This window comes from Ipomoea triloba, chromosome 4 (genome assembly GCF_003576645.1).
Source record: "Ipomoea triloba cultivar NCNSP0323 chromosome 4, ASM357664v1".
Classification (NCBI taxonomy): Eukaryota; Viridiplantae; Streptophyta; class Magnoliopsida; order Solanales; family Convolvulaceae; genus Ipomoea; species Ipomoea triloba.
Window position 1 is genome coordinate 29,471,069 of NC_044919.1, and position 13,362 is coordinate 29,484,430.

General features: G+C 34.6%; 1 protein-coding gene across 1 annotated transcript; it reads right to left on the minus strand.

Annotated features, from left to right (window-relative positions):
- Positions 1 to 500: 500 nt before the first annotated feature.
- On the minus strand, positions 501 to 2,060 carry LOC116016957 (probable aspartic proteinase GIP2). The gene has a single exon (XM_031257437.1). The coding sequence runs from the start codon at positions 2,025 to 2,027 to the stop codon at positions 711 to 713; it is 1,317 nt and encodes a 438-aa protein (XP_031113297.1). The 5' UTR covers positions 2,028 to 2,060; the 3' UTR covers positions 501 to 710.
- Between the last annotated feature and the right edge of the window lie 11,302 nt (positions 2,061 to 13,362).

Sequence of the window (13,362 nt, forward strand, 5' to 3'; positions counted from 1 at the left end):
CCCGACCCCCCCCCCCCCCCCCCCCCCCCAAAAGAGGGTTTAGATGTCTACATCTCAACGCCTGGGGTCTACATGTGCAATTCTCGACATAGTAGGTATTTCTAAATGCAACCCGCGCCGAGTATGTGTATTTCCTGATCAAAGAGTCTACATGTTTACTTGTCGATAGGCTTACTAACCTTCATGTTTGTAAATTTATCGACATCCATGTCAGTAGACTTATCGACCTATGTATTAGTAAACTTCTCGATCATTATTGCTAAATAGGTCAACTTCGCCATCACTTTAACAACTTACAAGTGTTATGACCAACCTTAGCATCTAATCAATAGATACTATATGTGTTAATACTTCACCATCATTAATTATGTCCCACCACCCCTTATTATTATAAAGAGAACATTATGCCTAATAATGTGATTGGGACCGCTTCTCCCAATTGGACGCCAACCATAATATAAATACTTTGTATCGTATAATAAGAAAAAACACGCTTATTGTACTAAAATAAGGCATTTAATTTCTTTATCCTATTTTATTCATTTATTTTCTTTATCATCAAGACAATACTACAAAAGTTACAAAATTAAAAGAACATAGAAATATTAAATATAAACAAAACAAATCGAAGCTCCCATGGCATGAAAGATCCTTTTATTGCAATCTTGTGCAGCAAAATATAACGTGAGATTCCATTCCATTCCATGCACTTAAGCATTGGATGTGAAATTGAAGTTGGCGCAGGTTGTCTGTCTTCCTAGCAGCGTCGAGCTGAAACCCAATCTGGAGGTTGCCAGGTCAAACTGCAAAAGATTGTTTTCCAACTGGTAACCGCCGATAACAATGGAAGTTCTAGGCTCTACGCCGCCGTCCAACACTGCAAGGCACAGCGCATTCTTCCCGGAATCCCTTAGATCCACCATGGAATTCGACCCGGTGATCGTCCAGCTCGCGCTCTGCCCTTGCAGAACAAGAGTGATCCACGGCACCGACGCCCCGAGTCGCGTGGCAAGAACGTTGTCGGGGCTGAAACAGACCTCAAACGGCTTAACCGCCGCCACTCTGGTGATGTTTCTCGCGGCGGCGGCTTTGATGAAGGCTTTTGTCACGGCTTTGAAGATGGAAGTTTCTAGAATAGTGTAAGGATCGACGGTGCTGATTTTTGTCCCTCCGTTGCCTTGGCTGTCGATTTTAAGCAGTGACGTGTTTAACGCTACGGCTTTGTCTTCGACTTGGATTGACTTGACGCCGATGAAGTAATCCGCCGAGGGTGTGCCGGCGGTGAAAACTCCGGCGGTGCTGACGGGGTTGATCAGAAGCGGAGTGTACGTCAAGAGCTGCGACGCCTCCACGTTTTGCAGGAAATGGTAGGGCCCGTCGCCGAAGAAGATGACGCCGGTGGACGACGATAGGCAGACGGCGAATTTCCGATGGAAGCTAAAGGCGGCGGAGAATTGCGACGGGACTCCGACACGTGTCCGCCCTAGACCCGCCATTCCCACCGCCCCGTTAGCCAGCCCTTCCAAAAGCGAGGTCGGCGCACAAGAGAAAATGAAACGCGAAACTTCCGCCGCTTTTCCCGGATTAAACCCGTTAGTTGACTTAACCGACACAACATCCTCCGCCAGCTCGCCGCTAGTGGAAGTCCGGGTAATGGGATTATGCGGAAAAACGCCGCAGGTGTTATTGTTACACCCGGGCCTAGGCCCGGAGAAACAATCCCCGCAGGCGGTGTTCTTCGTGGCCAGGGAGCATTGCGCGGACCGGCACCGGACCGGGCGGTAAGACGAGGAAACGTAGTTGTTGTCGCAGTCAACCCACAGAAACTCGCCGCCTAAATGCACGACGAGGCTCACCGGGACGAGGGGCGTTCTTTGGTTGATTGTGGTAAGGTATTGGAGAGTGGGAGCGTGTTTAGTGACGGGCACGACGAGAGCTTTAGGGCGAAAGGAGGTTTGGGCAAAAGAGGAGCAGAGAAAGAGAAGGAGAGAGAAGGATAAGAATTGGATAATGGAAGAAGTGGCCATTGTAGATGGTGATTGTAGATGGTGAGAGGTAGGTTGAGTTGCATATGGGCTGGTTGTTAGAAATGCCCATAATTTATACCTATCAGTGGACAGTGATCCAAACTTCGTTCGTACGTACGCGGTGAACAGTACAGTTGTCAAATAGGACTATTCAAAGATGGTAGGCTAATGACGAACCTTCTTATTGGTTTGTCAAAGAAGTGGCTGGCCCGGGGCATAAAGCTTTAATTTGTTGTGTATATGAAAAAGTACTACCTCCGTCCCATTTTATGTGGCTGATTCGGTTAACGAGGTTTGACTGGAAATATTTTTAATTTAATTTTTTATAATATTAAGTTTAGTATTAATATACAAAATTTATATATTTAGAAACTACACTAAAAGTACTATTAAACTCAAAAAATCAAATTTAAAAATGAGTAAAAATTACTGAAGAAAATAAACAAAGAAGAAAAAGTCAATTTGACCAATAAATAGTAAGTAGAATAGGTAAAATGGGGCTGAGGGAGTACTTTACAAGAAAATGCTAAAGGGACTCTCTAATTATACTCTTAACTTCAACTCTCATTTAAACTTTTTGATGCAGACATTTTCTTTTAGGGTATATGTAGTAAAACTTTTACAAATATTTGGTAATTGGTGAAGGATAATTGGACAAGGCACCAAATTCGACCCAGACCAGTGCTATTGGTCTAACCTGTCAAAGCAATACCTCATTGCCTAGTATAAAAGTTGAGCCTCTATGACAACAGCGCAGACACGCCCACAAACTTGTACTCAAACTCCTAGAGATACAACTACTGTCTTAATTATTTCTTTTCAAATATATATTCCGATAACTTATTTACCTTCATTGGGAACTATGAAAGTGCAATTATAGATAATTTAAGTTGATTTACTCTTATTTTCAAAAAAAGAAGAAGTTGATTTACTCTTTTTTTTAAAAGATTTTTTACTAGTTAGGATTATAAAATGAGATTTACTTACACATTTTTAGATATGATTTATTACTAGATCTTTGAGACAAATTTAAAGTGTGGATTGAACTAAATACAATTAAAAATGAATATAGAAAGTTATATGACAACCCCAAACCTTTTTTAGTTGTATTATATTACGTGCAAGAATCACCAATATTATAATTTTTTCTTTATATATAATTAATATGATTACATGCTTGTCTTTATGACTCATGACTTTAATTTGGTCAAATTTGACCAACAGCTAATAGTTTTAAATATTTGCATTTTGTTTTTGTCACATCACAAGTTTGCTTAGCAAAGTATAATATGACTTTACATACCAAGATTATTTATGTTTGTGTTGAGTGCGATCTCAAAAAGTAACAAAGTAAGCCACATTTGTGTTAAAGTAACTATATATAGAACTGTCGAAACAGGCCGGCAAGACGGAGCCCACTCCGCAAAAATATGGGGCCTAAGGGAGGACCAGCCCGCCTTGCCCTTCCTTAAGCATGCGGGTTTAGGCAAGGCCCGCCAAAATGGTAAAATATTAATTTTTTATTTTTTAAAAGTAAAAATTTGTAATGAATATATCCAAAGTATATGCATAATAAAGTTTTAACAATAAACAAAGTTTTAACACTAAAACAATTCAAGTATTTCACATACAATATCAACAATTAAACAAATTAATTGGAGTGATGTCATTGGCTCGATACGTCGAAGGGGAAGAAGCATCGTCGGCTCGTCGCTGTGTGCTTGCGTTGAAGAATTTAAGGAGTGTCATCGATTCATCATCATGTGACTTGTAATTTTGTGAGACAATGATTCTCTATGAAGGGTCGAAAAGGAGACTTCGTGTCTTGCAGCTTGTGACAATGAGTTTGTGATTTGGGAACGAGAAATTTGGGATTAAGATTTGTAAAAGCATCCTCACTAGTTTGTGGTTTTTTGAGGAGTTTTTGCAGGTGTGACTATGAAATAGAAAATGGGAGGGAGGAGAAAAAGAAAGAAAAATAAAAAGCAAGTTGCCAAAAGAACACAAAAAAATTTATTGCGCGGAACCACAATTCTTGCGCACATTCTTTGGTCTCACATTTTCAGACAAAAAATCTCATATCCTGCAAGAGTTTCACTCATTTTCTCTCCTCACTATCTCTCATCCACATTAATTTTTTTCTCAAAAATCACTATTAAGGATGGCTTAAGGGAAAGGGAAGTGGGAACTGAAGGGATTAAAGAATCATAAGGAAAACTAGAAAAGTGAAGTGGGGAAATGAGAAAGGATTAAATAATTTAAGTGAAAGGGAAGTGGGGAAGTGGGAAAGTGGAGAAGTGGGAAGGGACTAAATAATTTGAGGGAAAGGATTAAAGAATCTAAAGGGGAAGTGGGGAAGGGCCGGGAATACTTAAAGCATCATTAATAATAATTTTTTTCTTTTTAAGTTTTTGGTGTGACTTTTTAAAAAGGAAATTTATATGGAGGAGAGCGAAAAAATCTCCTTGCCAGAACTTTGATTTTTATTAAATTTGTGGGACCCATCAAAATCTATAATTTTAGCGCCACACTGGCATGCTGTGCAACGAAGCACCCAGTCGGGTGCGTCCTCGTTGTTTGTTTGTTTGTTTTTGTTTTTGTTTTTTTTTTTTGTTTTTTAAATTCGCGTCATATATATGACTAAATGACTAATTATAGGATATAGGCCTATATAGTTAATATGGTGTGTGTGTGTGTGTGTATTAGACGGGCTGGCAGGCTTGTCAAGCCTGCAGGTTAGACAGGAACGAGCTAAAAAGTCCACTATAATACCGATTCTGATTTTTAGAGCTTGCCCTATCTTTTTGACAGAGCGAGATGAATTAGTTTGACGGATTAAGCCTATTTTGACGGTTCTATCTTATAACCTACATTTTCAAAGCAAATTAAAAGAAATCTATGCATTGCATCTTATTTATACGTTATGGATAATTTAAAATATTTAAATAGTACAGTGTGACTTTGATAGTCAAGATTACTTAACTTGTGGGCAAATCCCACCTGTATCTAAATCTTATCTAAAATTCACAATTAGAATATAAGGCCAGAAACAAAGTAAACATTAAAGAATAGTCAGCTCTCTATATATTTTGGATATGGCTGATAATTGACAAAGATAGATTAATAATTGGGGGACAGCTGACAGCTCATTATTACGTGCGATCAGCGGCCGCCCTACACACCTTATATCACCTTTCATTTCCGTTTAGCCATCCTCATATAATTTATTTTTATAATGTATTAATTTGACTAAATTTAAGAATATAAATATCATAGACTTCAACTTAACCGAACTAAATTATGGCGAATTATAGGACCAGGGTCTACCTTACATGGTAGACGATTCTGATTCAAAAATAACATTCAGATTCTATATCAAATTGTTAAATACATATACAGAATGTGTCAACTACAAATACAGAATATGAATGTTAGCAATTATCAAATTATTTGTTTACATGTACAGAATTGTTAACTGAATTATGATTCTTGGTATAACAATGACTAAATTATTGATATAGATAACATAAATCGTGGATAAACAACGCCAATAACATTGGGTAATATCAATCGTTGAATCTCATTGAAGCAAGAGAAATCATTCTTTTCGCCAGGCCAGAAACCCACAATCTCTCATACGTAACTTAGCTTGGTGTCACTGGACTACAAGATTTTTTGGCGAAGAGAAGTCATTCAATCTACACATATGTTTGCTTCTCGATTTACATGCTTGGGTACCCAAAACCGGCCTGCAAACCAATCCTCGATGGGTTCAATTCCCAAACAAACACACCAAGAATGCTATCTATTACGGCAAATTATGTTGTGGACCCAGGTCTACCTTGCAAGGTGGACCTGGGTCCAAACCTACGTCGTTTTTGTCTTTTTTTTTTATTAATTAGTAAACATATTGCTGAATATAGAGTTGTCCAAAAATGTGTGAATGTAGAGGTTTCAAAGTGTGAATGTAGAGTATAGAAATCGTGAATGTAGATTTATGATTGTGTGAATGTAGAGTTGCCTAGAAATGTGTGAATGTGGAGGTTTCAAATTGTGAATATGGAGTATAGAAATCGTGAATGTAGAGTTATGCATGTGTGAATCTGTAATAGAGTTAAGAAGTTCTAGCAACTTGTAACCCTGTAATGTGTGAATGTGGAGTTCTCAAGTTGTGAATGTGGAGTATAGGACCTGTGAATATAGAGTTTTGAATGTGCGAATGTGGAGTTTACAAATTGTGAATGTAGAGTATAGTGTATGTGAATGTAGAGTATAGTTACTAAACATATAATCCTATAATGTGTGAATGTTGAGTTCACAAATTATGAATGTAAAGTATAATGTATGTGAATGTAGAGTATAGTGTATTTGAATGTAGACCCAGGTCCACCTTGCAAGGTGGACCAAGTCCACGGCATAACAACTCATCTATTACTACCTCACAATTGTGGCACAACGACAACAGGAACGATGAGAAGCCCACTATAAGATATAACATTATCCCCAACGTACAGGTTTGTTTCAAGGCCTTTTTTATGCTCTCCCAGGCCTAAAAACCAAACTTTTCTCAGTGGCCCAACATTTCTCCACAAATACATGATTAGATATTATCATCAAATTTCAGTATTTTTTTAATATAATGTAAAGCTATTATTAGATAACCGAATTTTGCATAAACCAACTCAACTATAATTCAAAATAGTTTTGTTCATTTCACAACTAGAATAACTGAGGGCAGGTCAACATAACCGCTCATATAGTAAGAACAAGATACGAATAATAAATTAAAGTCAAAGAATATATCTTATTGTCTTTAGAAAGTTATAAAATTGAATATTGAACCCGCGTTTTAAGAAGTATTTATACATGTCCTTTCTACCAATAATTGAGGTAACAAATCTCCTTAATTACATTAGCACAAATCTAGGAAAGTATTTCCATAAAAATTGTTTGGTTGGATGGAAAAGTATTTTCATGGAAATTGTTTTCTTTAGAAGGAAGGAAAACGTTGTTTTTTGGTGTTTGATTCATTGAATTCATTTTCCAATGTAAAATGAATTCCTCACATTTGAGGAAAACAAAATCTTGGTTGAGTCAAGGATTTTGTTTTCCATGAAAGATGAGAAGAAAAATTGATATGATTTGACTATTTTACGTACCATTTGTATTCTTTCTTAATTATTATTACTTTTATTAATTTGTAGGGGCATATACTTATACTCGTTATTCCTTACGATTTTAAATCCAACCAAACAACTGAATCATTATTCACAGTAATTTTTTTCCACCAACTAAACAGTGAAATTCATCTTTCTAAAAAAAAGTAATTACTTTTTCATAGAATTCTAATTCCATTTCCCCTAAAATATTTTCTACGAACCAAACGAGCCCACTCCATAACTGCCAAGTCACATTCTTGTCTATCCGAGTCCCTTAGAGCATCACCATCAATGCATAATATGGTGTTATTTCTACAGTGAAATCCTAGTTGGAGGTGAGAGGTGCAAGGAAAGAGAAAAAGAAATTACTCCTGCAAGATCAAGTTATTGCTACAGTAACTTTGTACCACATCCAACCATTTGCCTCCATTTGCTTGTTGCGCCTGGCAATGTACTTTTTTTTTTAAAAAAAAAAAAAAACATATTTGTTTAACTTTTTTCCTCACCTTCCATTTTCTCTTTCCTAATCACATTTACAAAAACTACTCAATAACGGCGAAAAAATCCCACTAATAAGGATGCGCTTAGTAGGATCGGCCCACTTTGGTCGCCGCCGAGTCCGTCCCCTGATTTGGCTAGTTACATATTCAATCCATCAAGCTTCATAAACTTTACTTTCTTAACAATCACAAAGTACATATATAATTAAATTTACTACGTGTGGGAATCAACCAATTCACCCATTACCTAAGAAAGTATTTTCCAATCTACTTTGCATACTTGGAGGGAAGGAATCAGTACGTAGCGATAAGTCAATAACCACGAGATACAAAAAGTTACAAAATGTGAATCATTTCTCTCTCTCTCTCTCTCTTTTTTGGGGAGTGGGGTGGGCGGACATTCTTGTTTTGGTCAACCATGGATTTAAGAGGGATCCAGTTCAAAGTAGGAAGTGGGTGGTCCGAGCATGCATGGCTGTAGGTTTAGCGAGCAGGGCGGCCAACGTGGAACGTCGCGTGTTTGTCGTGGTCCATACTCCCTCGCCGCATATATCTTGCATTCTACGAACCAAGCCGCCCTTCAAAAATCAAAAGGAACGTGCATACTGCTTTTGTGTTAAAAGTAAATAAGTAATAATCCAAAACGAGAAAACAAGAAAGGCAAAACGACAACGTATATTCGAAATTTACTCCTTTTGATTGTGCTATATATGAATTTCAACACATTTTATCTTAAGTACTTGCATGTTTAATATATTTGAAATATTTATGAATATTTCATCATATTCCACACTCCTACATATTACATGAGTACATGCATGGTACAAATTTTTTTTAACTAAATATTTACTTGAATTATGTAATTGTGATAATATTATCACCAAAAAAAAAATATTATTTTCATTACAAAAATGAATTGACCAAGTATTCTAGTTAACAATAACAATTAAGAAATTAATGTAAAAAAAAGGGTACATGGGTTGGTTGACTTAAATCTTTTCCCGAGCTATATTATATTGCTTATCAAGTAAATAAGAGTCCAAATTTATACAAGTCTCGTAAGACTAAATTAGAAGATAACATAACATTACAATGCAAAAATTCAAATCCCCCTCGAGCTTTCACCTGGCCTATTTATACTTGTGCGTGCTTTGCTATCCTTTTTCCCGTAGCTAATAGGAATGGCATATCAAGCTACACTACCGTCTCTCTTGTGCCACTACTCCTACACCAGTACAGTTTCTCCAACCCGTGTTACTAGAGTGTGGCTTAGCTACATGTCCCTTATATTAATTATTCCTTCTTAGGTCGAGGTTCTCCATCTAGAGCTAGTCATCAAGATCATCTACGACTAGGTATCCCTTCCTCCCTTGTCATAATAAATCATTAGAAAATGAATGTTAAAAGACTGATTTTAATATATAATATATCAACTGTACTATTACTTATATCACAATTATTTCTACCTATTTGATTTATACTGGTTTATTAGTCCATCAAAACTCAAAAACAAGCAAATGAAAGCATAACCAAGAGAAATCCACAACGAACAAATTGATCAAGTGGACTCACATAATTTGAAGCATGACTAGCAAGCTCTATGAAAAGATTTGAGAAAAGTGACATTACTAATTTCAATACTTTAAAATTCATTATATGATTATATTATAGTATATATTGTTGATCATGATTACATTAAATTCAATCATAAAAAATTAATAATGTCATTCAAAACCTCCACGCACGTAAAACATGTCACCATCAATATATAATATATTAATTGGCCATATAGTTAATTAATGTAACACGTGGCTGCAAGTTGCCCAAAAAAATTAAATTACTGTGACCGAGTAAGTGAATCGAAGTATAATTCTCTTTCCAAAAAGTCATGAGTTTAATTCTTGTCAATAGTCTTTTAGTCAAGTCCGTCACATAGGGCCTTCCTAATGCGGTTTATCTTTATGTTTGGTTTACGAATTATTATACAAAAGTAGATCGAGTTTAACCAATGTGCACTCGCTAGTCATGTTATTGTGACTTGATTGAAATGGAATCCTAATTAGGTAAATCATGTCAATCCATAAAAATGATTAAGTTGTCACCTTTAATGATTAATAATCTTGCAAGATTTTGGATCCTCATTGATGGATATCCAGAAATATAAATGCCACACTTTTCAAGCTATAATAACTTTCCTAAACTACTCATTACCTAAATGAATTTAATATTGTCATTTAGATTGAAACTCAATCAATCAAAAAGACAGATTTTTTTTTTATAGCGAGAGATAAATCTAGAATAATTATTAGGATGTGTCACTAGTACAGAACAACTAATTCGCTACTGTTATAAAGAGCTTTTAGTAACTGTTGTAAATGACTTTTCGCAACTGTTGTAAATGACTTTTCGCAACTGTTGTACAACAGTACAGTAGCAGATACTAGGGAAAGGTAGTTTCCGCATTTGTTCTGTAAAGGAACAGTCGCGGAAAACAAGCTAACCGCGTTTTTTTTCCAGATCGCAACCATTTTAATTTCTTTAGAAACGGTTGCGGATTCTTATTCAAATATTTATGATTATGCCACCACGAGTTTTATTTATTTATTTATTTAAAGAATACACCACTGTTTTTTTTAGAAGGATTGCTAAAAGTCGGTATTCTTGGTTCATTTTTGTATTAGTGCGTTTGGATAAATCAAATTCTATTGAATTATGAAGATCTTGTGTAAGGAACTCAATTGAGAAAGTGTTAGAAATAATTGAACTTGTAATATTCTACTACAAAAGTCATATTCCACCTACTTAGTCACACCTTGCAAAACGAAATTTTTTGTCTATATAAATTTTAAATTGAGATGTGAAAAAAATAGTTGAAAAAAGAGGTTGTGACAAAATGTAAGGAACAGAATAAGATGCACGGTATGAATGATGGTGGTGGTGGTGGATTCAGTGGGCGCATGGGATTCTTGTAATGTGCTCTTGTACCACCTGGTATAACCTTCCTTTTATGTAATTATTATTACATTAGATTTAATGGCATACTTTGAAAATAATTGATAAGAATAGTAATAATTCTTTTTTGCAATTAATTAAGTCATGAAAGCTTATCTATATAAAATATTAATAATATCATTTGATGGAGCTGAATAAAGGTTATCTTGGACCGGCCAAAGGAGAAACTGAGAAAGTACAAGCTAGGAAGAAGAGTGTTTACACTACCTTATAAAATACTATAAACATATACCATTAGTCTCATATGCCATCCATCTTTATTAGTCAATCTTTAAAAAATATTATTTGGATTCCCAAATTTTATTTCATGCTTTTATTCCCTCATTCAAAATTTAATATTAACATTTTCTTTGAGACCTATATAATGAAGATAACTTATCAGCTCTTGTCACGTTAAGGAGTTAAAGTGAGGAAATAAAAATCAAGAGTCCATATAATAGGTGGATGATGATTTTCGTGCCATAAAATCATTAGTTCATTTCTTGTGAACACCATCTTGGTCGAGTCTGTCGAACATGTGTGATTTATATACATGAGCGAAGTTATAGGTTGCCTTGTGCCCTTGTCAGGCAGGCTAGGACCCTGTTTGGTAAATGTCTGTTAGCTGATTGGGTTAGAAGGTATAATTAGTTGATAACATTAGCTGATTGTAAAAAAGTTGTTTGATAGATTAGCTGTTAGCTGATAGTTGTTTGGTATAATTTCTTTTCTTAAAAAGCTAATTGAAAAGGCTGCTTTGAGTAGCCTTTTGAATTTTAGTATTTTGGAGTTACAAAAAACTTATTAACCAAACAATTAATAGTGATCAAATAAGTCAAAATTGATTGATAGACTGATTATTTACCAAACAGGCCTAGGTTTGTCCCTCCCTGAGATACACTACCTTAATTAGCTTCTTCATTCTTGAACTATAATACAGGACAGTAGGTTTAGAAAATAAATGAATAGATTTCCAGTTTTTAATGATTAGTTAATGCTGACTGTATGGAGTATGTACTATATATTTTTTTTTTTGAAAACGAGTATGTACTATATAATGAGATGAGCTTAGATCAGTTTAAGTGTGATCATGACCATCAAAATCCCAATTATAGCGGATAACCTCGGCCGTTTTTAAGGTTGAAACCACTACATTAACATACATGCACTGATTACTTCCACTTGGTTGAAATGGACATGCTTATGATTGTCACGCGTGGAATTATATTATTGCCATTGAGATCGAACTAACACTATTTACCGTTCAGACTTAACAACTTAATTATGACAAGAAGTTAACCTAACAAGTTTAATAAAGATGATAATTAGTTAAGGATGTTTATATTTAATCTGGAGGAGAAGGTAAGGATCTGTTGGACCTAAATTGGTCAAACTCAATCCACAATGTAATCGTTTAGGTAAGATAGACCGGTAGCATAAAATATGTTTATCTTTAATAAATACGGAGTAGTTATTAGTATGGTCTGGGTTAAAACTTTTTATTTTTTATAAGTTCAAATTCCAAACTTAAAGGTTTATCACCACACCACTTCTCTCTTTTTTTTTTTTTTTTTTTTTTTTTTAAATCATTAGCAGGATTCAAATCTTGCACCCTACGACGAGTTGATTGAGTAGTTAAACTATGTCTGTGACGATTTTTTATGCTTTTATTTTTTAAACTTATAATGATATCATGATAATATTAAAATTAAAAATAAGATTAAAAAAGTATAACTTTTTCAAGCATAAAATATGATAGCGATATGACAGAACACATTTGAAAATGTAAGGCATGCATCATTGGTCAACGGGTCAAGAAATTCAAGAAAGCTTTTAAAAATATGATACTCCACACGCACCCATATATTATTCATCTAAAAAGTAAGGATTAATATTAGTAAGATTCAATTATTACAAATTTTCAAGTTTACAAAATTTATAAAGCTAACTTTATTATTTTTCCTTATATTTTAGCAAGCCTCAAACCATTAATCTATATATATATATATATATATATATATATATATATATATATATATATATATATATATATATATATATATATATATATATATATATATATATATATATATATATATATATATATATATATATATATATATATATATATATATATATATATATATATATATATATATATATATATATATATATATATATATATATATATATATATATATATATATATGATCGCGTTCAGGTGCGTACTGGCCGCCCAGGAGAAAACTGCAGACGAATCACAGCGCGCCATGTGTCCGGAATGTAGTTGTATTTAACGTTATAACTAGGTGCACGTGATGTTATAACTAGGTGCACATAGGTGCACCCAAGTGCATAAATGTTAACAAAGTAAATTACTTGCACCTGTAAATGAAAATAGGTGCACACGTACAAGTAAAATGTATTACAAGTGCAAATAAATTGTACAATGAGCATCAATATTAAGTGAACCTAATGTTATAATTAGGTGCACCTAAGGTTATAACTAGGTGCAAATAGGTTGCACCCAGATGTATAAATGTTAACAAAGTAAATTACTTGCACAAGTGCAAGTAAAATGTATTGCAGATGCAAGTAAAATGTATTACAGGTGCAAGTGAATTGTATACTGAGCGTCAATACTAAGTGCACCTAATCTTATAACTAGGTGCACCTAATGTTATA

Coding starts and splice junctions, on each gene's coding strand:
- LOC116016957 (XM_031257437.1), bottom strand. CDS start 2,027: ATGGCCACTTCTTCCATTATCCAATTCTTATCCTTCTCTCTCCTTCTC.